Source organism: Rousettus aegyptiacus, unplaced genomic scaffold, assembly GCF_014176215.1.
Source record: "Rousettus aegyptiacus isolate mRouAeg1 unplaced genomic scaffold, mRouAeg1.p scaffold_m13_p_18, whole genome shotgun sequence".
Taxonomy (NCBI): Eukaryota; Metazoa; Chordata; class Mammalia; order Chiroptera; family Pteropodidae; genus Rousettus; species Rousettus aegyptiacus.
In genome coordinates this window covers 4,508,772-4,534,254 of record NW_023416293.1, presented here as the reverse complement: position 1 = coordinate 4,534,254, position 25,483 = coordinate 4,508,772, and the positions used below count along the sequence as shown (strand labels likewise).

General features: G+C 46.2%; 1 protein-coding gene across 3 annotated transcripts; it reads right to left on the bottom strand.

The window, feature by feature from the left end:
- Positions 1–56: 56 nt before the first annotated feature.
- LBR (lamin B receptor) lies at positions 57–24,586 on the bottom strand. Of its 3 annotated transcripts, none has more exons than XM_016165466.2 (14): positions 24,566–24,586; positions 17,833–18,011; positions 16,076–16,285; positions 13,636–13,719; positions 13,203–13,395; positions 11,938–12,134; positions 10,124–10,178; positions 7,651–7,842; positions 6,846–6,949; positions 5,775–5,900; positions 4,585–4,753; positions 2,770–2,850; positions 2,551–2,673; positions 1,738–1,898 (listed from the first exon to the last, which is right to left on the bottom strand). In XM_016165466.2, exons 2-14 carry the CDS (start codon positions 17,995–17,997, stop codon positions 1,738–1,740), a joined length of 1,860 nt encoding a protein of 619 aa, XP_016020952.1. In that variant the 5' UTR covers positions 17,998–18,011; positions 24,566–24,586. The 3 variants fall into 3 exon arrangements, with proteins under 3 accessions (XP_036091294.1, XP_016020952.1, XP_016020951.1); XM_016165465.2 differs by lacking the exon at positions 24,566–24,586 and adding an exon at positions 21,898–21,992; XM_036235401.1 differs by lacking the exon at positions 24,566–24,586 and having other exon boundaries at positions 57–1,898; positions 17,833–17,997.
- Between the last annotated feature and the right edge of the window lie 897 nt (positions 24,587–25,483).

Sequence of the window (25,483 nt, the reverse complement as noted above, 5' to 3'; positions counted from 1 at the left end):
TGATCCTAATAATCTCAGAATTAGGGGCAAAAAAAAACACACATGAAGCTCCAAAGTGATCCAAAAAACATCTTTTTATTTTTGACTTTATTTCTAACTTAAAAATTCATTATAAAACTTATCAAATAAACATGTGGACAACACAATGAGAAGCAAAATCGCCGCTGGTCTCCAGGAACGGCAGCCCTGTGCTGGGGACAAGCTCCTTCCTCATTGCCAGGGATAAAAGTAAAAGTCCTCCCCCTCCCGCAGCGCGTCCGTGGCGCATCTGGTCTGGGATGCTACTTTCTGGCACCAAATGAAAAGCATGAGAAGCGGCAGCTCGCACCCACGGCCCTGACTCAGCACTGACCGTCCCGCCAGGGCGGCTCCCAAGGCTGCACGGCCACAGTGCGACCGCGCACTTCGAGCCGCAGTGCAGAGTGGACGCTCGCCGCGCGTCAAAACAGCTCATATTAAAATGTATAACTAAAGACCCAACATACATACGTATTTATTAGATTCCCCTATGGTTAAGATACTGAGAAGAATTTATATTTGAATATAGAAGTTTAGTGAATTTGATGTTCCATTATACATTAGAGACTATATCAGCTTAATAACTAAAGCTACCTTATGCACATCTATTAAACTAAAAGCGCGAAATGATTTTAAACTATTTCCTCAAATTATTTTTGGATGAATAGACTTCTTAAAATGAATAACACTCCTGAATAGTTTTGTACATATAAAGGATATTAAAAAATACAGTATAAACTGCATGAGCTAAACAGTAGAAAAACACAGCTTAATTAAAAAGGTCAAAAACATACAAAAATATTAGCCTGAAATGGCAAATTTTCAGCCACCAATCTTTGTAAAAATGTTTAAATAGTGATGTTACTCCAAAAATATATATTTATTCTACTTTTTCTATCTGCAACAGTTTATAAAGGCAAACAAACACCTGCAATTGAGGTAGAGAAGCCAAATTCACAAACTTTGGATTAAGAAAAATACCCTTCCTATATCTTAATAGCATCTTTTACACAATACTAAGTGAATTCTAAATTGCTTCAAAAATTTTAATTCACATGTATTACTTTACAAAACTTAATTTAAAATACTGCAAATGTTTTTGTTAAAAAGATACTTAGTCCTGGCGATTATTTCACATTCAAAATACTGTACAAAAAAATCTGAAGTCACCATATATTACATAAAAGCTATGTATTTACATTTCGAATGCAGTTTTAGAAGTGGAGGCTAAGCAACCTATTTCTAATGATCTCAAGCTGTCATCCTCTTGACAGACAGCATTCAATGTAAGCCTGGTTTTCATTTTCAAATCACATAACCAGTAAATGATTTAATTTACAGGGAAATGAAATTCTATTCTCAAAGCAATAAAACATAAATGTACTCTAAATGTGACAGTGTTTTCATTTAAAGAGAACCAACTTATAAAACAAAAAAAAAGATCAAAATCTGAAAAATAATCAAAACCCATAAAATCAATAGTATTCTTTTCAGTGCATTTAGAAGCCTGTTTACTGCTTACAGATTTTCAAGGGCTGAAAACTTCCTATTGGAATGCAAAGTCTAACGTCTTTACAGTTTCCCTTACGTTGCTATGATTTAATAAAAATAAACGTGGCTCCATCGAAAGACGACTCGGCCCTGGGGTCCTGCGGCGAGAGGAAGCGGGGCCTCGGGGCTGCAGTCGGCGCGCGGGGGCGGGCCGGGCGGCGGCCGCGCTCAGTACACGTAGGGCAGCATGCGGTAGGGCACGCGCCGGCAGTACTTGTCCCAGGCCAGGCCGTACTTCCGCCGGCACTGGCGCTCGTCGCGGGCTTCCCGGTGGACCAGCAGCACGGCGAAGTAGATCACGTAGAAATAGGGCAGAACGTGGTTGAAGCCTGTGGAGAACGACAGTGAGCGGAGGTCGGGGCTCTGGTAGCGCCACCACGCGGCAGGACGTTCGTCCTGCTTTTCGCCCAGACCCTCTCCGTGCACTTCGTCTTCAAACACGGGGACAACGGTGAAGCGGCTGGTGAGACCCGACCGGTGCGTGGCCGAGGCAGCTTTCGGATGACCCGCTAGTCAGAGGGGCGTTGATTAACCCATTCTGACAGTCCCCAAGAACGTCTGTCCTCAGAGTTAAAGCAAACGTCCCCATCCCCCCCCCCCCCCGTGGCACTCAGCGGCCCCCCACCACTGCCGGGTGGGCCACACGCAGCCCCTCCAAGGCCAGTACAAACCGAACCGCCTTCTCTACTTAAGAGCCGAAGCATTGCAGGATGTATGTGCACTGAGTCGCGAATAAAAATAAATTTCCACACATTCTGCTTAGATCAAAGCTATCGGGCACAATTTAAATCTTAAAATTTTGCTTTAAAGAATTTCGAGCAAAATGTCAGGCTCTGTGGGCTCCAAACTGCCCTGGGAAGCCCTAACCTCGGTGGCGGGGGGACCCACTCACACCGGCTCTGCCCACGCTGCCCCAACTAAGGACACACGCCCTGTGGGCTGCTGGACAGAGTCCCATGAGCCCTCCCCCTGAGTGCTTACCACATGGGAGGGACCACGCCAGGGCCATGATGAGGTCACCCAAGTAGTTGGGGTGGCGAACAAAGCCCCACCATCCAGAAACAAGAAGGTTTTTTCCCGCTGACGTGTGAATGGTTTTTAAATCTATATAAAAATAAAAATACATCTGTAATGACCTCTAGACAAAGACATAAAATCTTCACGTAATATAAATAATAAAAATATAAAACCAATACTTACGTGCAAGCTTCGGATCAGCGGGATTTTTCCGGAATGCATTTTTCTGAGTATTTGAACATCGGAAGATTATATATCCACAAACTGTAAATTTTAAAAAATTCCACATTAACAATTGAGATATCATCTAATACTTAAAAGCATCTGTAATATCACTTAGAGATTATTTCTGAACTCTGAGGACATTTCCAAAGAGGATACTAGTTTGATTTCTTAAGAAAAATTCCAAATCTCTCCATCTCAGAATGCCAGAGCAAGAAAGCTATCCCGAAATCCCACGGCTTCCATCGGCTTCCATCACCTACCCGGGAATACCTCGAAGCCAAAACTGGCAAGTACAATGACACCCACGGATAAAATCCACTAACATCCATACTAGAACCCAGTATAATGAAGGCGAGAGAGAAGGAAGTATCTCCCCTCTGGTTATGATACCTACTGGCCAAAACATGACCACTTTATTAATAAGTACATAGATTAGGCTCAGTTCTAGAACGTCAAACACGTAAATATACGCCGGAACCCACTGTGAACCTACACATTGGTAGTTTTAGTTCAAATTTCAGAATGTCAAAGTTAACAGGCCTGACACATCATTGACTATTAACCACTACGCTGTCAGTCCCTAGCATGAGCTTACCTGTAAAACGCACACATGTTGTTCTGAGTAACACACGGGCGTGGCCGACACAGATAACCAAACCAGTGATGAAACAAAACCTTCCTTTTAACCAGCGGCTTAAATTTCTTCTATCACGGACACTAATTAGTGCAGCAAAACTCGCTATATCTGAAGCCCGTTGCTAAGCTTGCCTACCCTCCCGCTGGGCGTGTTTATAAGAGGAAAGCCCGGCAGCTAACCCGCACCGGCCATGGGAACCTCGCCCCGCCCGGCCGTGCGCCTCGCTCCTTCCCAAACACCCCCCACGCCCCCGCCCCTCCGCCAGAGCTGTCCCCTCTGCCTGACTTACCTGCCTCCCCGCCCATTGTTACCCACAAACTCAGGTCAAACACCGTCTCCTCCAATCAGCTGACGCCGCTATTCCCCAGGGAGAGGCTCCCTCTGCCTCCAACTCCCGTCGCACTGGCCCTCAGTCCCTCTCCTACGCGCCTCTCCGCACCTCGCCCCAGGGCCTGGGAGCCTCGTTCCCCCCGTTAGGATGTCAGCCCCATGAAGGAAAGGCTGATTTCCTACTCTTTAAGGTTCCCACCACAAAAAGCAGGCCCGGAGTGGAAAAAAAGATGAATCATTTCTAAAACGAATTTAAAGTCGTTTTGTCAATTCAAATTAAATGTATTAAACTTAAAAGCAAATGGTTTCTTTAAAAATTATCTCTCTAGAACAAACCGATGGTTGCCAGATGGGAAAGGGGCTGGACGAACAAGGTGAAAAAATTAAGAAATACAAATTGGTGGCTACAAAACAGCCACGGGGCTGTAGAGCGCAGCATCGGGAACATCACAGCGACCCCGGAAGACCTGTGTACGTGCCAGGTGGGCACCAGGCTGATCGGAGGGATGACCTCGTACCTCATAAAGCATTTAGATGTCTAATCTCCATGCCGTACCCCTGAAACTAACACAATATTGAATGTCAACTGTAAATTTTTTTAAATGTCAAATCCATAAAAATTCTCTCTTCGGAGACCACTAAAGACCCGACGTACAAATCTTCTTATCCTCATCCACCACTCATCCTTCGACGGTGAGCTAATTACAGCCATTTAAAGGGCACGTTATAAACACGCAGACAGACGCCAGAGCTCGACAGACTCGGCGCAGGATCCTGAATACGCGGAGGCGGGAATTACTACTCACGCTTCAGAGCCGTGATCAGACAGGCCGCCGGCCAGGACACTTCATTCGGATGATGGACTAAGTAAAAAGCTTGGAAGCTGTAGATGAACGGGACCCAGACTAAGTCTCCAAACGCCAGCATGAACCCGAACCCGTCGTGGATGATGTCCATGGTCGTCAGCACCGCCTCCTGCGAGGGCACAGGGGGACAAGGGACTTCAAAATGTGTGAGAGAGGAAAAACTATCATTTGCGCCTCCAGCAAGTTGCCATGTTTTTCCGGGTGGAGGGTCTTGCCTTCAATTTGTAAAAAACACAGGATCTGCAAAGTGCAGTCAAGTCCGCATGTACACAGCATTGATGCCGAAAAGTCGGCAAGCATGAACGCTGCTCAAGACCCAGCGCTCTAGGTTTGAGAAAAAGGGTAACTCCTCCAAAGAGCAGGTCCCCCCCACCCACCCCCCCAACCCGGATAAAAAAGCAAACAGACCGTGGAACAGAAAAACAAACGTCTCGGACCCTGGGCCCCCAGGGCTCACAGTCGGGTCACGAGCGCCTACGCGTAGGCGCGTGGGCTCGCCAGGCCCGCAGCTGGATGCCGGGGGCCGAAGCAGATCGAAGGGGGTGAAAGCAAATAGCAGATGCGGCGGTGACGACCGGGCAAGTGGGAGTCGGGGGACGGGGTGGAAGCAGCAGCCCGACCCGGGCCCTTCCAGGGCCGGCAGAGCTGCACGGGCCAGCCCCGCAGCGGCCCAGGGGAGGCGTCACGTATATTTAAATCTCTGCTCTGGGTCTCGAATACAGAGGCGTGTCTATCAACTGACCAAACAAGAAAGCTAGCGAGTATCCACTGAGTGCCCAGCAGCGTCCAGATGCTCAAGAAAACCAGGAAATCAAGTCCCTTCCTCAAGAAGTTTACTCTCGTCTGGCTGAGAAAATGATAACGTACAGAAAAAAGTAACTTCCCATCCCCAATCCTGGGGCTCTGCACAAACTGCCCTAAGAGTTTTTTCCTTAAGATACAAACATTTTCTGTTAATTAACAGAAGACAATGTTTGGCTAAATCTCCAAAAATACATATTTAATTTTTAAGGCACTTAGACAGTGACTTATTCTCCCCATTTTGTATAAGAAGCCAGGGCCCTGAGAGGTCAGGTCACTCACCCACACCGAAAGCCATCTGACCCCAAAGCCTCTGCTCTTAAAATTACCTCGTTCCAGAGTGCATCCACCACGTATAAGAGCTGGAAACTGTTAACCAAAATCATTGCCAAGGACGGGGTAGCACGACCCTGGACCTTCATCTCAGCGAAAAGCATCGCCAAGTTAATAACCACCTGAAACAGAAAGGGGAAAAAACAGTCTCAAAGCACCTCCTTGGGGACCCTGAGCAACTATGGAGGGGAAGACGCAGCTTCACAGCTAGGAAAGCTGCTGACCCCCACCCCCTAAGGCAACCACCATCGGGAGCCAGACGCCTCACAGCAGGAACCCCTGGGCGGGGCGCGCTGAGGAGGGCAGGCAGGATACCATTCCTGTGGCATTCTTGCCAAAAATGCATCGCTCACTCCAACCAGGAGAAAACACTGGATTAACCCAAACTGAAGGATCCTCTTACAAAATAACCCAGCAGCGCTCTTCAAGGGTCAACGTCATGAGAGACAAGGAAGGACTAAGCGACGATTATGGGCTAGAGGAGGCTAACGCAGAATTACAGTGAAGTGCATTGTGGGGCCTGCAGAGGATCTTGAAACAGAACAAGGTTGCCAGTGGGAAAACTGGTGAAACTCAGACGCGTGGACTTAGTTGATAACACTGTAACAACGTCGATTCGCTGATCTCGGTCTTTACACCACGGTTATGCAGATGTTAACCCTGAGAAGTGGCTGGAGTGAGGGACGTAACTATTTATATCCCTCAAGTCTAAAATTAGGTCAAATACGTTTTGTTTTTTTTTTAAGAGGAGGAAAATACATTTTTCTTTACATGACTTCATCTCTACGATCCAATCTTCCTACATAAATAGAAACGGATATAATCAAAATAAAGCAAACTCTTTTAAAAGTTTACTAACCATTAACGGGGGCATCTTAACCCCCTGGACTATATTTACAATAAGAAAATATTTTAGGTAGACAGATTTAAGGAAAGCTATAATTATTCCTAAAAATATACCACCCACGGCTTACTTTAAAATTGTCCACAACTCTTTCTAAATCCACTAATCTGTACTGAACTGAAATTAAAAAAAAAAAAAAAAAAAAAAAAAAAAACAGGCATACCCATCCGATCAATCCGGGGCGCAACTCACAAAAGTATTTCAGATCAAAAGCGCCAATCCGAGGATTTAATTCATGGCCAATGAAGAAATCGTAGATGGCATTTCCTGAGAAGAGAAAGTTCTTAACTAACAGAGCTTTCTGGAAAGGCGCTATTCCAAACCCAGTGGGACTTCGAAAACGCGCTGTTGGCAACTACCCGGGGTCACAGCTTGCTCGCCTCCAGGAGCCTGGCAAACAGGTGCGGTGGCGAGTTCCAGGCTGGTGAGGACTGGGGCGGCCGGCGGTGCGGGACCCAGCTGGAGGCGTCCATGCTGCTACGGGGGGCCCGGGGGGCCGGACCCCAATTTTAAGGGAACTAGAGTTTTTTTTTTATGTGGACTCACAATTTTTTTAAATAAGCAACTTAATTTTTTTTTTTTTTTTTTTTTATGTTTAAGTACTTTGGGCCGGAATCAACTAATCTGTAATCTCTGTTATTTTGTTGTAGTTTTTAAAGGATGCTTACTGTTTGGGACAAAAAAAAAACATTGGTCATAAATTGTGATGCTACTAATATTACCAAAATATAAGTAAGCTACTAAAATGTCTTACTGTTATCAGGTGACTAAACAAGGAAGAGAAACAACTCGGAAAAAACCCAATATAGGTTTTTCCTTTAAATTTATTTCTCTGTAAATTTTTTTATTTGTTCTTACTTCTCTTCTTCTCTCATAACCTGAAGCTATCAGAGTACTGTGAGCACACGGAGAGGCGGCTGCTGGGGGCTGTGGGAGGCACTCGTGACCCACGCTCCCACACTGCTCACCAGAGCTGGCCGGCGACAGCTCGTCCGGCGGAGCCCGCAAAGCCCGCACGTAGAGATAAACACTCAGGACCACGGAAAAGACGATGGCCGCCAGCGCCAACTGGAGGAAATGCCTGTACACGTAATAAAGATCCAGGCCCCAGAAGAGAGCCGCTCCGACGACCGCAGACGTCAGGACAAAAGCATAGAATCCTCGAGGAAAAAAAATAATACGCAACGTTAACCCAGGGTTCACATGGGATTTATCCAGTTACGAAATAAGGCAGTGTTATTTTTTGAAGTCATGACTTCATTATCCAGGAGAAATACACACAAATATGTACAAACAGGCAAGGCTCCTGAGGGGTGGTCGTCAATATGGATGCTTTATCTCTCACGGTTTCTCACACACTTTAACTTAGGAGACCCTTTTTCACTGGGAATAGTCATCATCTGCTTTCAATTAAGAGAAAGCTGAAAAGAAGGGCACAGGAATTCACCATGAAAAAGCTCAAAAGAATCTCAAATTTCATATAATCAAAAATGGCCCTAACTTATTACTTAAACATATTGGGTTTATTCCAACGAGTAACTTTTAACACTTAAACTTTTTAATTTCTTCAAACATTCTTTCAAATCCATAAAATTTATGAATATTAAAGAAAAAGAATGGTAGACAAAGCAGTTTCTTCCTCTCTAGCCTATGTGGATTAAAAATAATCATTCAAAATGTCTTAGGAATCTCCTTAGTTCATCTCGGTAAGATCTCATGAGGAGAAATCTCATAAAACTAGAACCAAAGGAAATTTACAAAGAAAAATCAAGCGACTAGTCCAGCCACGGCCCACTCGCTCCAGGAGCGTCAAGATAAGGCACAGGGTTCATGAGTGTCACACCCTCGAAAGGAAGCAAAATCAGAAGCCAAGATCACTTGGGAACAAAGCAAATCAGTACCCTGGACAGAAGCCCACAAACCACGAATACCTACAGACCTTTAAGGCAAAAAGGGAACCCCCGTCTCTCCCCAGAATCAGCCATCACTGCAAGGCACATGTGAGGATGTGTCAGAGATTCGAAACCTGGTTCCAGCAGCAAGGAATTTGGTTAAAGTAAACAAAATATCTGACAATAGCAGCAAAGGAGTGTCAAGCAGCCGCCACGGGCCAGGTGACGAGCTCGGTTCGATGCTTCCCGGCCTTGGCACAAAAGGCAGTTCTCCCTGTGAGAACTCAGCAATGATTGCAGACAGAGTGGATGCTTGGTAAGTCACTCAAAGTTAGAATGGTAAGAAGCAACAGGATAAAAAAGAGCCAAGAATTAAAATTTATAATATAAATCCCAAGAAAAAGAAAACGGCCTAGACCAGCGGTCTCCAACCTTTCTGGCCCCAGGGACCGGGGCTCCCATGAGAACCCAATGCCTGAGGACCTGAGGCGGAGCTGAGGCGGTGATGCTGGCTCTGGGGAGCGGCTGCAGATACAGGTGAAGCTTCGCTTGCCCGCGACTCACCTCCCGGGTGGCCCAGTTCCTAACAGGCCACAGACCGGTACCAGTCCACAGCCCAGGGGTTGGGGACCCCTGGCCTAGACAATGTAGCCAAAATGCAAAATCATTTAAGGATATCTACACTATCCACATATTTCTTAATAGTTAATTATACTTGATCGAAGTCTTTGCATGGCAAAGTTGGACTGATCCTCTTACTTAACCCCACACTCCTACCACGGAGGCACCCAGGGCAAGACAGGCAACAGGTAATGTCTGCCCACGCGGTGTGAGGCTTGGAGAGACCGACTTCTTGCCCTCGTTGCCAACAGATTAGTGAGCGCCCCGACTGGCCACCCACTTTCCTGGCACCAAGCACGCTACAATGAACACAACCAAGCCCCAGCCCACCAAGCCACCTTCCAGTGGGGAAGATCCCAATGAACAGACAGACACACTGATGTCAGCGAGGCAGAGCTGCCATGGAGAAAAATAAAACAGAGCAAAGGAGAGGCAGGGACCTGAAGACTTCTCTGAGCACGGACGTGACAGGGACGAAACAGCTGCCATTATACATTTTGGGGGGGTTTCTAGGCAAAAACGGAGCGAACACATCCAAGAGGCCAGTGGCTGGAGCGAGGTGAGCCAGGGCCGGGTGGCTCCCCACGGGCAGGAGTGGCAAGGAGCCTGTGTCAGCGTAGGGCTTGTTAGGCAGTGAGAAAGGCTCAGGATGGTGAAATATACAAATCACATTACTTCGATTCATGATAAATGTTACTAAGAAAATGGGTAATAGGGAAGAGTGGCTGAGGGACTATGTTACTTTACGTGGTGTAACTTTTACATGTTGGCTGCAGGTGTGAACAGTTTCTCTGCATGCCCTTCAGATCTAAGAGATAATTTACTGTTTAGTACTCTGGTGTAATCGGCTTCGACAGTTTAAAGAGTACGACATTCACAAGTTTTGAGCTATCAAGTCACCAATGTGAGTATTTAAAAAATAAATCACCATTTAATCTATACTTCAGTCTTCTTCCATCGGTGAGAGGTGTTCCTTCTACAACCTTAAAAGAAAAAATTTTATTTAAAAATTTAAAAAGCACAACACTTTACCATCATACATAATATATATATGTCCTTTAACATCACTTAAATTTCAACATGCCTAAGAAGGAGGACCATCTTTTAGCAGGAATTTAGTAACAGCTTTCAAACATCGTAATAGTAAACCCTTCGATGAAGCAAGCCCACCTTCGGGAGTTTGTCTTAAATATCAATCTGGCAGTAACTTCTCAGTGTGCGTGACCATCCCCTGCGCCACCACGTGCCTCTACGTCTAGTCGATCTCTAGCTCGAAAATCTTCAGTGTCTCCCACTGACCCTACAATAGCTCTTCTGTCTGGCATCGCTGAGCTCCTTTTCCGCTGGGCTCTATCCCACTTACCCCTCCACTCTGACCCACGTGCTACGTGACAATACGCACTCAGGTACTGACTCGCTCTGCTATTTACACACTTACACACACTCACCTGTTATTCGGTTATTCATTTCATGTGATTCCTTACCCCTAATAAGAGATCGTGAGCCCTTCGTGGATGGGGACCACGGATGGCTTTGTTCAGTTCACCCCATGTCCCCAGACCTCAGGTACTCGAGATTAACACACAACTTCCACGGGATGAGTTAAATAAAATGTCCACTTGCCCAACGGCAGCCACATCTTACTACCCAAAGTAACTACTTGGAAATGGTACAATTCATGTTAAACTGGAAAATACTAACACGGTATCATTTTTCTTCGGCTAAGCTACTTTACCCTTTCAGGAACTGTGAAAGGGAGCCCAGGAAAATGTAATACCTTTGAAATTATGCAACTAGCAAAAACCTCACATGCTAATTTCAAATGATCCTTCTGTTAAAGGTACCTCGCTAATACTGTTGGCTTTTAGTTTGTGAATATCTGTATATTCATAAAACTGCTTTTCTTAATAAATGTCATCTAGTTTGAACAAGCCTTACCTAAGTTAACCTGAACTTGTGACTTTTTACTGGAGAGCCCTACCATAAAAATGCCCAGAGGTCCACACCACAAAGCCCCCCGCGCAGGCCAGCGTCACCGAGAGAGTCTATAGTTGGCGCCTGCAGCTCTACCCTGTCCCTGGCGCTCACCCCTCCTAGAAACACTGATCCTTTGGTCGACAGACAATCGGTAAACTTGCAAAGCCCTCAGAATAAGATCTCTAAATGAATTATTTATTACTTAGAGAATCTCGCGTTCCTTTAAATATATCCAAGTGTTCAAATAAAAGAAGAAAAAACTACACTTAGCGACAAGGACAAATTTTAAAGATACTGCATAAGTTTGAACATAAAATGTTCCTGACGACACATTTCTGAAAGAGATGAAAATGAGAAACTCACCGTATTAAGAAAAAATAAAAAGACACAGACTAAAGTCCACTGAGCTTAGTAGCTCATAATTAAAACTGTTAATTTTAACTTCTGCATCTGAAAGGACGTATACTGAGCAGAATTTTTTTTTCCCCAGCAACCTCGAGCATTAGGTTATTTTACAAAATAGCTTATTCTTTTCTATTTGGCTTGGAAAGTTACACAAAAAAAAACCTCAATCCAATTTTTAAAGTTCCACTTTATAAGCAAGTGTTATAAGATGCAAGAGTAAAACTTAACTACTAAGTGAGCTGGGGTAGTTATGACTAAGGACGGCTTTTAACCTTAAAACTACTATAAATTTCCTCATATAAACACGGGAGAGAGGGAAGGAAAACCTCCCGGTTCTCTGCACCACTAACAAAAACTTACCTTCCCAATTGGCAGTAAGGCGAACAGAGCCTGAACGAAAAACCAGAGGACGTAGGCCCCAAACGCTCTGGTTTCCCATAAACCATACAGAGCTGGCAGAGGGGGCGGGAAATTCAGAAGACTGGGCTCTTTCTGTCTGCACATCAACAGCAGCAGGAAGAGGAAGGCAGGCAGGCCCAGCATGATGAGACACGCACCTGCGGACAATTAGTGAACAATTTTCAATCCAGGTTTTGTTTTTTGGGTTTTTGTTTGTGTCCCCCCCCCCCCCCAAGAATCATGTGGGTTTTTCAAGGTCAGAACTCAAGTCTGGCTAGCTGTTTGAAGCCAATTTCTAATGTTCGTGAAAAAGTCCCCATCTCTGCCGGTCAAGTCCGGCGGGCAGAGCAATCATGGCCACCAAAGCAGTAAGACAGTGGACATCCAGCCTTGAACAGCTAAAATCCGCCTCGGAAAACAGGACCCACAACATGTAAAATCCAAACACTACAGAAGCAAACATGTTGAAACTCCAACAAATTAAAGCTCGGAACGTCTAACAATTATTGGCCTAATCTTAAAAATCAAAAAAAAAAAAAAAAAAAAACACCCCACTTTATGTCCTTAAGTTTCTAACAGTTAAAATAGTATCACATTCCTATAATATGTGCTCTCCTTTTCAGTGATGCTGACCACCATCTTTAATGGACCAGCTGGCCAGTGGCTACAATGACAAAATACAAAGCAATTAAGCCCTGCAGGATTTTGAACCATTTGGCCAAGACATATTTTCTTTCACTAGCTCATAAAATTTCACCGGTACCACCCACTTAATAACGCCAAGCCTCTGAACACTTAGATCTTGGACTCTCGTAATCAACCCGCCTAGCAGGAAGAGTAGACAGTGTTTTATGCCCGAAGCTGCTTCTCACCGCTCTGACGCCAGGCCCTGTCACCTCAGGTCTGATGATTAGCAGAGATCTCCGCCCCTAATCATCCACCACCCTTCCTGTAGACAACTCTGATATCGGCCTTCCTTTCATCATGGCTTCGTGCTTCTTTGCTCAAAACCTATTAACTAATTGCTAGAAGGTTTATTTTTAGCCACATTGGCACCTTTTCTTCTCTGTGATAATCCTCAGGAACGTTCCCACCTCAGGCCTTTGCCCCTCATGCGCCTTCTGACTGGAAGGCTCTTCCCCAGGCTCCCACCTGGCTCATTACCTGGCCAGCTACAGAATTCTTCAGAGAAAGGTGCCCTCCCTAAGCCGGGTCCTGACACCTACCAGGTACTCCTCCAAACTCTAAGTCCTTCTTCTGTGTGGCTGTCATTTCAAAGGTTCTCGACGATGTAGGTCCTTTTGTTATAGTTTTTTCTTCCTTGGAATCTAGTTCTTTTAATTTCATCTCTTCTCTTCTTGGACGGAGGCCATACTGTGTAGATGTGTAACTACTTTCTTCTGACAAATGGAATTTCTCCTAGTTAAAAAACAAAAAGTGTTAAATATCTGTAGTCAATAATTATCATGAACTAACCCAGCATCTCAATGTAGCCATATACTAATAAGAATGAATGTGTTCAATTATATTCATCCTTAATTTAGGGTAAAATTTTAGCAACGATCGTGAGAAATATGATGGTTTGCGATGTACTTCCTTAGGGAAAGTCGTTTCAACAAACTAAAAAATCACCCGAGATGAAAAGGAACGCTTTCGTACCTGCGTGTTTTTGTGTGGTATGTCATTCCTCTCCCTGTGCTCAGGCTCCCCATTGTACCTGTTGATGCTATTCCCAAAGGGCTGCTGCGTTGAAGAAGATAAAACATTTTAACGTGAGAATCGTAACATATTGAAAGAGAACACGATGGCAACATTTTACTATTGTGAAACCAAGCGATAACATAAACCAAAGATGCTCAGTTTCAATTCTGAAGAATTCAGTCTACTTCTGTTAAAAATTAAAAACGATAAAACTGACTAGAATTTCTCAGTCTTCGAAAGATTGGATTTGATATTACAGATTTCCACATAAGATCTTTCATCTTTTAAAAATAATTAGATTGAACATTATAACGTCAAAGACATTCACTGCCCCCAAATAGCCAATAATAGGAAGTTTAGAAATAGTGGGTACATATGGAGTATTACTAGTGACCAACACACTGACTATTTTCTGAATTTCACACTGCCTGGTTTTTTCTTGACCTTATATTTCTCTCCCTGCATCCCTTTTCTGGACTCAGTCTCTCCCCTTGGACGTGCATTCTCTTCCAGCAGTAGAGGGAATTTCGCATCAGACTGAGCAGGGAAAGTGCTTTAGCTTGCAAAAGATTTTTCAGGCAATGCATGGCTGAAATCTGTCACTTTGCTCCTTCACAAGTCACTGACAAGGTATAACACTAATAAAGCAAGAAGAGGACAACAGATTAAAAACCCAAATGTACCCTTTGGGAGGAGAGATGGCAAAGGACAGCATTAATACAGTATCAAGTCCGGTTCAAATCGAAGTCTAACTGAACAGTGACGACAGGCAACATACTCTCAAATTTACCCAAGAGCCAACAGCCCCATCATAGCAACCGGACCCACCTGAATACCACATATAACTACACTGTTTTTCAAATGTCCAATATGTAACCTACAGTACCCACAAGTGCAATCTTGTAACACAGCTAGTTAGCCGCAGCCCCTAAGCCGTGCCTACTACAAATTGACTGGATACTCATGCAGTGAGGCCAGTTACTGCAAAAGATACAATTACGAGTCAACAAGAACAAGGCTAACTTGAAGTTCAAAGCTACAAGTTCAAAGCTACATGCAGCCGAAGTATGATCCTTCCCACGCAACACACCATCCTCAACTGCAGTGGGTACACGGTGGGTCCAGGGCTCTACTAATGAGCCTGTGGCTCTTGGGTCACCGGGACTATAAGAAGGCTACACTGTAAAAACACAATGGTCACTAAAGGCTAAAAATGAAAATGTGACAGAAAGTAGCACACACCGCCTGTTTCTTGATCTGAGTCACCTGACCAATAATGAGAGCCACAAATAATAGTCAGAATGTTCAAACTCATGAGTAATTATCAAAACGCAAGTTAAAACGTTGAGCTGAGAATCTCTGACAATCATATTGGCAAAAAATATATATATATTATTATAATACTCGGAATGAGAAAATGGGCCTTCATGCACTACTGATGCTGGAATATACTTTCTTAAAGCAATTTGGCGATATGCATCAGAAGCCTCGAATCTGCTCTATGCATCTGACCTAGAAGTTCTACTTGTAAGAATTTATCCTAAGGAAATAGCAGATATTGTAGAAGAATATTTGTTTTAACAGTGAAAATTCAGAAAGGAGAAAAGCTAAATGTCTATCAACGATGAAGCTAACTTTAAACATTATGTTATATCTCTACAACTTATGCTATATCCAAACAATACTGTACAAGAATGATGTAGAAAAATATAATGCAGATTATTCCCGATATTTTAAAATTTAAAAGTCTATACACGCTACAAAATACTATGTACATAATCCATTTTCTAAGGTTGTTAAAAATCTGTGTTTTATTCAGAAAGAGGTAACATTAAATAAATAGAAAAAATGACCTCTATTCAATTCTATTTTGCTTAAAATGATATCTATTTGGTCTACTATCTAAAATAGTCATTGTGCAAGGTCCTATAGGCTCCACCTACTGAGAGTTCCAAGCTTGAGCTTTCAAAGCAATTCCATTAAAATGATCACCTTTGAATAGAGAAAGCGATCATGAGGCTGTAGTCCTGCTGAGAGCAAGAATGTTTTTGAAACACAGTTACTGTCTCATTATTCTATATACTATAAAACTTAGTTCAAACTACAATCAGTCATTCATATTTAAAAACTACTTTTTTTGAAAAACACCACAATAGTGAATAGTACTCCAGCAATTTAAAAACATGCTTTTTCATTGGTATTTAAAAGCATTATACCTCCTATTTTTCTAAACATTCACTTTTGATGTAATCTTCCAAAGCTGTCACCTTCGACTTGATGTTTCACTGGCTTTTTAATACTATTGATTGCAACTAATACATACAAAGGGGAAGACCGCGTCTTGGACAGAGTCAACCCTGAATACGGACAACGATGTCCCAAAGACGTGGACACGTACCAACACCAGTGGAGTCAATTTCACCTCCAACACTTCCTTCCGCATCTCCGTAATGTCAGCCTGCTGCGAAGCCGAGGCGGGGCGGCGGGAACTTTTGGGCGGTCGGCCCGGGGAGCGGGACCGCGACCGTGACCGCGACCTGCTCCCTCGGCGGCGGGAGGGAGAACTGGAAGTTGAGCCACTTTTCCTTTGCCTAAAGGAAGTTAAAGGCTAGAAAGAAGCAGAAAGCAAAGAGCTTTACAAGTCATAAAACCTTCAGACAGACCCAGATTCGAAGAGGGTCGCAAAGGCAGTCATGGCTACCGCTGACTCGAAAACCATCCAGGGCCATCCAGGGATCCGATGGGACCAGATGAGGCCGGGGGGTGGGGGGTGGTGGGGGCTGCTGCACTAACGGCCCATCTCTCGCGAGACCAATGCAGCCTTCACTAGATCTTTGAAGATACTGCCATGAAATGAATGTGTCTAAACCAACAAGCTGTACATTTTCCCAAGAACGTGTGCAACAAGTGTTACAATGGACACTGATGAAAACCGAGACCATGAAACAGAAGAGATGTGCACACGTGAAATAACAAGAAAATCCGTCCCCCAGTTCCACTCTGAACAAAACACACAGGCAGATCTTGAAAATGAGTACGACTTGGGTGGCTTCGTGACGTTTTGCCCGCCCTCGCCCTCTGTTTCCAGGGACCTCGCAGGTCGAATGCCCCCCAGCCCTGTGTTTGTGTGGCCCAGGGGCTAAGAATGGCCTTACATTTTTTTAACTGATTGCAAACAAGATCAGAAGAATGAGACTCCATGACATGTGAGAACTATCTGAAATTCGGATTTCGGTGTCCAGAAATAAGGTTTCATTGGGACACAGCCACGGCCATTCCCTCCCGGCCTGTCCAGAGCTGCTGTGCACTGCAGAAACGATGCGGCCCGTAAAGCCGCAAATATTTACGACCTGTCCCTTTATTCAAAAACCTTGCCGACCTCAGGTATAGAGCACTCAAACCCAAACCATGGTCCGTAGGTGACAGGTTCGAGAACTGTTACTGATCCGCAACAAGGAACAGAATTGCAAACAGGTGTACGGAAGTTTCGATAGTATTCTGACAAAGTAATTTCATGTCTATTGAATCTGATCCTGAAAAGTTAGAACTTACTTTGTGCATCCTTTTTTTTTCCTTTGTCCAGTAATTCATTGTGATATTTTACATACATACTTGTACACCACAGATCGGATATTTCAAAGCCCAGGCCCTCACGAAATGTGTTAAGGAGCCTGGGGCAGACTCAAATCTAAGCCTCTCTCCTGATTAAGCCTTTGGGGTTTGGGATGAAGCCCAACTCCCCCTGCCATGTTTTGGCACACTCTCCCAGGACCTGGCTGTCTGTGTCCCCCACCCCAAGCCTTTGCCATCTGCTCCCCTCAAAGCTGCCCCCTCCATCACCCAAGTTTCTCCTCTTTGGTCTCAGCGCTCAGCTCAGGGGTCGCCACATCCGAGAGCCTTCCCGGAAACCCGGGGCATTCATTCCCTACGTCGGGACAAACTCCCGTCACAGAACGCGTTACCCCAGGGAGATGACCGTGGTCACACATCTCCTCCAGCAGACCGGGAGCTCCGTACGTCCCCGAGCCCCGAATGAGGCCTGACCCAAAGCAGGAGCATGACCCCGTGCCTCCAAACGGAGTCAGAACTGACCACTCCGAACCTAAAAACACACCGCGTTTAGAGCCCTTCTTATAAACACACTCCGGTGCTCACCTTGATGTCACTCTCTTTCAGTTCGAGCTCGGTTCCATCTTTGTATTTCACAGTGTAAAGCTGGGAGCTGCTGTTGTGGCTCAGAATTTCCACTTCGTAGTAAAGCGAACTTCCTGGCCATCGACCTCTGACCACCTCACCGTCGGCAAATTTTCTACTTGGCATTTTTGAAAATCAGTCTGGATAGTTTTAAAGAAAAAAAAAAATAGAGTCAATGTATACATACTTACATTTGTCTTTCCCCCACCGCCATAGACTGGACACTAAAATATGACATTCCAAAATTTTAACTGGTCAAAATTTTGGGGCCAGGAAGGCCTCTAGAGGAAAGAGTGTGCCACCCCTTAAAGGTGAGAGACCGAGGCTTAAAGATGTTAACTGTTTTGTCCAACAGCATGAAAACAGCCACCGTGAAACGGCAGAGTTAGGACTATACGGAGGTCGTTCTCCCGGCCACACCGTATCTCATTAGGAATCACTTTATACAGGACGATTCGGCCACTGTGGCACACGTAAGTGACACTGAGGATTAATTATGACAAAACACCTACGTGAAACACTATCACCTACAGTGACCATTTCTCTTGCTAATCGACAAGGCACAATCTCACAAAGGGTGCGTTTTCTGATTTACAAATTTGCATGTAGTCCTACGAAGCTTTAAAATGCCTTTAATGTTTAACAAATTACCTTTATTAAAAACAAAAATTCAGTGAAACACTGTCTGGAAAAATCAATGATGTATAATGAACATTACTGTAACCTGCCAACAGGGAGGGAAAAAGTGCAAATCTGTGAGTAGCAAATTTGGGGTTGTTTGATAAAGCTTTCGAGTTTCACAGCTAAAGTCCCTAGTGCAAACCAAGGAAGGGTGCTGACGTCACACTTGGGCGAGCACGTACCTGGCCCTCATCCCAGTTGGCTCATCTCCTGCAAGCCTACAGCAGACATGGACCCCAAGTCAGAACATTCTTTTCCACTCACTACAAACACAGCCCGCGAAGCCTTCAATAAACGACACTGTAAGAAGCCACGAGCGAACCGTAGGAACTGCCTGTTTGCCCCCTTTCTGAACATCGCCTGACTGCTGGGTGCCCTGAGCGCTCAGGCGGTAAAGTTTTCCCCGCCACTGACAGCAGAGTCACACTTCCACGTGACAGAACCGGTGCCTCTGACCTCCTCCAGCACCAGCTGAGCCGGCTGCGCCCAGTCTAAGAAGCAGGCAGCAGGACAGGGAAGTCCCCCCGCCCGCCCCCCCACCCCCCCCCCCCGCCAATCTCCTTCATTTTACCAACTAAGCAATTCCCGATATATTGTCTGGGAACATAAACACACACTCCTCTCGCAGCTCCTTCAAGAGCTGATTATACAGCAGTAACGAAATTTAAGAACTTTTGAAGACTGTGGAGTTAAGAAAGGACACAGTTACATTACCCCACCCCTCCCGAGAAAAAAACAATCTTTCATAAGCACCAGTTTCTTCACTGTTAATCGCCTGAGGAAAAAAAGTTAACAAGCTTCGCTTGTTTAGAAAGATAGTAGCTGGGTTGGTAGATGAAAGAAAACACAACTACTTATCTGGTGATTAGAGGGTGTCGGCCCATTCACGCGTTAGGTAAAAGAGACAGCTTGCTTCCCAGCACCTACAGAAATAGCATCCCCGGGGTGCAGTGAAGGGGTCTGGGCTTGGAGTAGGGGGCAGAGGAGCCCAGGAGCTTGGGGATGAAGTCGCACCTGGCTGAGTGAGGAGTCACCCGAGGGGCGCTGGGGAAAGTAGGAGGCAGTGAACACCTTGGGAGCGGAGGAGGGGCACGAAAAAGGAAGGTGACAACATCAGGCTTTGCCGATTTCAACATTTGGCCTGAGCCTCCAAATTCGAAGAAAGGGGAAGGAAACGCGCCCTCCTTCTTTCTTCTCTGTGCCTCCTCTTCCTCCCTGGACCCTCTCAAATCAAACCACTGTTATTCACAGCAGTTGTCCAAGGTGGGTCGACCAGGGTTGAAAGAAGGCACCTTCTACGTGGAGGTGCCATTCAAGCTTCAAACGACTTTTTATGAACTTTTGAAACCCAGTCCCTCAGGACTCAGGGGCCACCGGGGATTTTTTTTTTTTTAAAAGCCCTTGCACAGATTCTGTGCCTTTTTGAAAATTTATTTATTGGCATCTTTCTGTGACCAATTAAACATTTTGGGTTAAACAAATTAAGATATCTGGTGGGTACCTGTTAGGTCTCTAAGCTCAATTAAATAAAAATTTAAGAATCGGGGGTTTCATATGGTGGATGGAAAAGAACAAACAAACCAGAACTCTCCTTAGGAGATGGCTATCTTACACATGAATGGTTGCAAAAGACGAAGCCAGTAACATTATATCCACCCCCACTTTGCACAAGACCAGAGCACCATTGTTACATGTGCAATCACAGACCAGCATAGTCTCCTGCAGGAATGACTTAGCCAGGACAGGGCACAAATGCGTGTCATGCACCCACACGTGGACACGGTCTCCTTATAAGGGATGTTTCAGCCAAGCGTGTAAAGAAAACAATTGTTTACTGAACACAAGGTCCTCATGGGCCATAAGCAGTGGAAACATGAGGATCCTCAAGCACATGCTCACTAACTTCAGTGTCAGCTGGCACTGGACTCCTCACACATGTGGGCCCCAACATGTTACTTTTTATCAACGTGACAGAAGGCTGCTGTGCTCTGCGGATCACAGAGTAACACTTAAGGTCTCTGGTTATCTTTCCTCCACTTCTCCAAATTGGTCTCAGTGTGGCAGAAAAAGGGAAGCTCGAGTGAGGTTTGAAGGCTTCCCTTCAACACCTGAGCCCAAGGCTGGCCTACTGCATAAAACACCAACAGGAACCCCTGGCCTGGCTCCGTGCCCCCGCTGCAGGATGCAAAAGATATGCCGCCTTCCTGGCTGCCAGCGGCAGGATGGCCTGAAATGCCCGCTAAGACATACAGACTGAGGGGAAAGATCGCTCCGTCCCTGCTCACCGCATTCCCTCCTCCCCAGACGGCTCTCAGGAACCAAACGGACGGGACGAACGGCCCAGCGAAAGGCAGCGCCCCGCTGCTCTTCTCCCGGGACCCCCATCACAGCCGCCGCTACAACGTGCAGTTCCACATTTGCTCCTGTCTATTTGCAAATTCCCTGTTGTGCGAACCCGGAGTGGGCTCTGGCCAGGTCCAAGCCGCACACAGCAGGTGAGCAAGCTCACTCGCCCCAGGATGAGCCCGTCGCTCGTCCAAGCGCTGTCCAGTGTATCCGCTGGGTCGTTCTGAGGGACCGACTATCCCAGCCCGACTCCCCACCAGGCCACGCCATCATTTCGGCGAAGCGCCTGGAACCAGGCATTCCCAAATCAAGCGGTTACTAAGTACCCCTTGAGACTCCTGAAGGTGTCATTATGAAGCATTTTTTTTTTTAAGCCTTAAAAAAGGTGAAAAAGGAGGCTCGAGCTTTGAGCGAAAGCCCGCCAACCTCGCGATCCGTTCTGGGGGTGCGCGATGCGTTTTGGGGGTGCGCGGAAACCCCGGGCGAGGGAACGCAGCACACGCGAGCGAGCGACCCCCACGGCGAGTCGGCCACGACCCGCAAGGCCAGTGGCAGCCGGCGCGACCCGGCCAACTTCGCCAGCCCATGCGCCCCCCGCGGGCGGCACCCGCCCAGCCGCCCGGTCGTCTGTCACAAAAAGAGCTCGGCGCGGGCCCGGGCGTGCGGGTCCTGCGGCGCGGGGACAAAGGGGCCGGGCAGAGTCGCCGGTCCACCCAAGTCCTCCCCGGCCGACGCCTCTTCACACCGACACCGCGCGTCCAAAATGGAGGGAAACGTCCCCAACGCGAACCCGACAGCTCTATTTCCGCAGCTGGCCGCGCGCTGATCGCGCCCCGCCAGCCGCGGCCGGGACCGACCCGGGGCGCAGGGCGAGGCCGCGGTGCCAGGCCCGGCGCCCCGGGGCCCCGCCGCGCGCGCCGCGCCCGCGCCCCGCCGCCTCCCGCGCCCGCACCCCGGGGGCCGCGCCGCGGGGAGCGGGATGCGGACAGGGGCGCTCACCTGCGCCGGGCTCCGGCGGCGGCACCAACGGCAGCGACGGTCGCAGAGCAGCAGCAGCCGGCGGCAGTTCCGCGCGCGCGACGCCGCCCCGCCGCGCGCGCGCGCCCCGCAGGCCCGCCGCCCGGGCGCGCGCCCGAGGCCCCGCCCCCCCGCCCCGCCCCCGCCGGCCGCGGGCTCCCATTGGCTCCTCGGCCTTTTGAATCTTCCCCGCAGCTGCTGATTGGCCGAGCGCCGTGGCGCGTCCGTCTGTCCCCGCCCCGCGGCCGGGCCTGAGAGCTCCCGGAGGCGATCGTGGGGTGGCGGGGGTGGGGGAGCAGCCCCAGGTGCGCCCCGGACCCCATATCCGCCCGCTGCTTATCTGCGCCGCCCAGGCGCCCTGGCAGGCCGCGGACCCTGCGCGCAGGGTCCCCGCCCTGTCCCTCCATGCACCCCACAGTCGGCTGGTGATGCGCCGCGGAGAGTTTGGGGGGGAGAGGTGGCTTGGCGAAAGAGATAATAAAAAGCTACAAATAAATTCTCGGAGTGATAACTAAAGACAGACTGTCCGAGAGCGAGGGTGCTTCTTGCCGAAACACCATTAGCGCTCTCCTCGCCGCGTTAAAATCCTCCGGAAGCCTCAGCGCCGCGCAGTGGCTTCGAGGGGGTCGGGGCTTTGTCTTGGCGATGGCCGCCCCTGGGTAGAAACCCATCTGGGCCACAGCCTGGGGCCAGTGAGCGGGAGGGGACGGTGGTAAGGAATGTACGAAGGTACCCCATAACTCGTAGGCTTCCCACGATGGCTGCTGTGAGGAGGGGGGTTAATATTGAAGGGGCGTCCTGCCGAGGTATGGTAGAAAACACTCAATAACGTGCAGCATAGAATAGAAAATTCTGTGCCTTACACACTGAGATCCCGATTAACCTGCATCCCACCAGTCTGGTTGTAATATTGACCTCCAGAATGCTGAGTCATTTCATTGTTAACTCTGAATCTGATATGGATTCGGAACCTTTTTTTTTTTTCCTACAAGTTATCATTATTGGTTAGTTGGTTTCCTTCCTTTGAGGTCGAGAGTTTAAAACAGTCCATCGAAGTTCCCCATTTTGCAGTGTGGTTTTAATCAAAGTATTTCTTAACCCGACTACTAAGTTAATCTAACTTACCAGGTAAATTTAAGTGAATTCCTATTTTGAGAGCATTAGCCATTAAATTATAACAATAAATAGGCTTTTTCACTTACAGTCCAGCTTCAAGTGCAAGAGCTCTCATTTTCGCAGTTACAACTGCAAAACACCCACATTTACTCAAAAAAAAAAAGTCTAGTACACTGAACTTTCTTGGGTACTCCGTCATTCACACGCACTGCGAATGATTTCATCAGAGCCTCTCTGGGGAATAAGTTCTGACATGGAATTGTCATCAAATTCATCCTGGGTAGAAATCTGAGCCACAGAAATGAGCACTGCCCTTCAAAGTTAGGAAACCTATGTGACTTTTGGCCTGAGTCGCCTTAATAAGGTAAGATATTAACCTTGCTGTTTCTTTTTTTCTTTCTTTTTTTGCAGCAAATGACCTAGAAATGACAACACTACACCAGGTCTGTGGGGAGCTAAGGTAGTTATTGTCCCTGACGGCAAAGCAGCATTCTCTCTTACCATCTCATATGTTCTACCCAGATTTCACTGCATTCCCCTAGACTATTTTTGTTTATGCAATGAAAAAGTGTTCATATTTTTGTAAAATAGATAAATCCATTTTAAAGGTCAGATTTATAAAGTCTCATCGGAACAAAATGAAGTTAAAAGATTATAAATTACTAGAACCAGCTTACTTCATACTCTTCCTCGTAAATTATCTACTAAAGATATGTTTAAAACAGAACTGATTTTGACAGCAGAGAAACTAAGCAAGAATTGTTTATTTCTGAACGGAAGCATATTGTGAAAAATCTGATGAACATCAAGGCTACTTTCTCAATAAAGGAACTGTTGGTGTTTTCCTCTTTTTCCTTTTTAAGGACTACTAAAACGTGTATAGATTTGGGAGCAGAGAATTTCCAGGTTTAGTTCTCAGAGAGCTGCTTGTCAGCCCAAAATTTCAAAGTGTGAGTTTTCAGAATACATAAAAGTAAAAGTCACTGAAAGAGCCATGTCTTGGCATTGCCATTGTTAACGTGGCCGTGAGTGACACAGGCCCCTTCCTCATTTATAAGGAAAATGAGAAGTAAAGGAGAAGCAAAGTCCATCAGCACTGCCAGTAAAGGCAGCCAGAAGACACACTTTGGGCCAGAAACCTTGCATGTGAAACACAAGACCCTCAGTGTGATGAGTCATTATTTGGCTCCGCTTCCCAGATGCTTCAGAGAAACCGAAGCATCTCTCTCAGGAAAGAGGCCTAGGTACAATTTCACAGGGTGTGAAGAAGTCCAGTTGGAGTCGTTTAGTACCGTTTCATAAGAAACAGACATCTCTCTGCTGGGAGCTGCAGAAAGCCTTCCTTTGTAAAACAGAAGTATCCCAAGAGCCACCTGAGCGCAATATAGTCCTACAGATGTTGTTTCATCTGAATGGTCTCTGTTCACCCTGACATGGAGTTCATGATGGAATAATGGTGTCCATGTCGATAATGCACTTTTTTCATTTTTATTTGAAATACTTACATGTATGTGTATTTGCAGCACTTACTTACCCCAACATTTTTCTTACTATTCACCTCTCAGAGGCCAGACGGGGAGCCAACCAAGTACACTGCTGTCCTCAGCTTCAGTGGAAGAATTTAAAAGAGGTAGGACGCTTATACCTTAATGCATTAGCGATAGAGAAAGAAAAAAGGCAGAATCTGGTGTAATAATCATAATAACTAACCTTTATTTATTAAGCTCTTACTTCTGCCGGCTGCCGCTCTAAGAACATCACATATCTTGATTTTTTTTTTTTAACCCACTGGACAGCGCTGGGCCAGGAACACAGTGACCCCCAAGCTAGCGGTATAGATTCTATTTCTAGCACTCTCAACCCTTCTCCAGTGTTTTCTCTCAGTCTTGATTTCCTCGTCTGTAAAATGGGCATAGTGAGGGTTAAATGCAGTCATGTATGTTAGAAGGTACGGCAGGCAATAACTCTTAGTATAACTTCGTTTTATTTCAAGTTCAAGTCACTTTTTTAATCAATGGTAAATAAAGGGCGTTTTTAATAACAGATGCGTCAACAAGTTTTTAAAGCGTTTGCTCTTTATTATATAAGTATCTCGATCCTTTGAATCCTCCTGTAGCACACCTGTGAATTTAAGACTGTTGTACCTTCAGTCTTTCCATTCATACTATTCCGAATGAAAAATATAAACTTGCTCACTGGTTAATCTTAAACTTAAAGAACCTTCGTTCAGAGAGTAATTGTCATTCAAACTTATTTTGTTTAACATTGACTGATTTGTAACAGTTTTATAAACAGCCTAACATTTGTTTGCCTGTGTTGGGAGTCCTGAAATATTTGTCCACAGGGAAAAATTTAAACTCTGTGGCATGACATTTAAGAAAGGCCCTCAAAAACTCTCGCCCTGCTGGATCTTTGCCAAGCCGAGCTCCCTCTTTCCTTTCTTTCCCTTCCC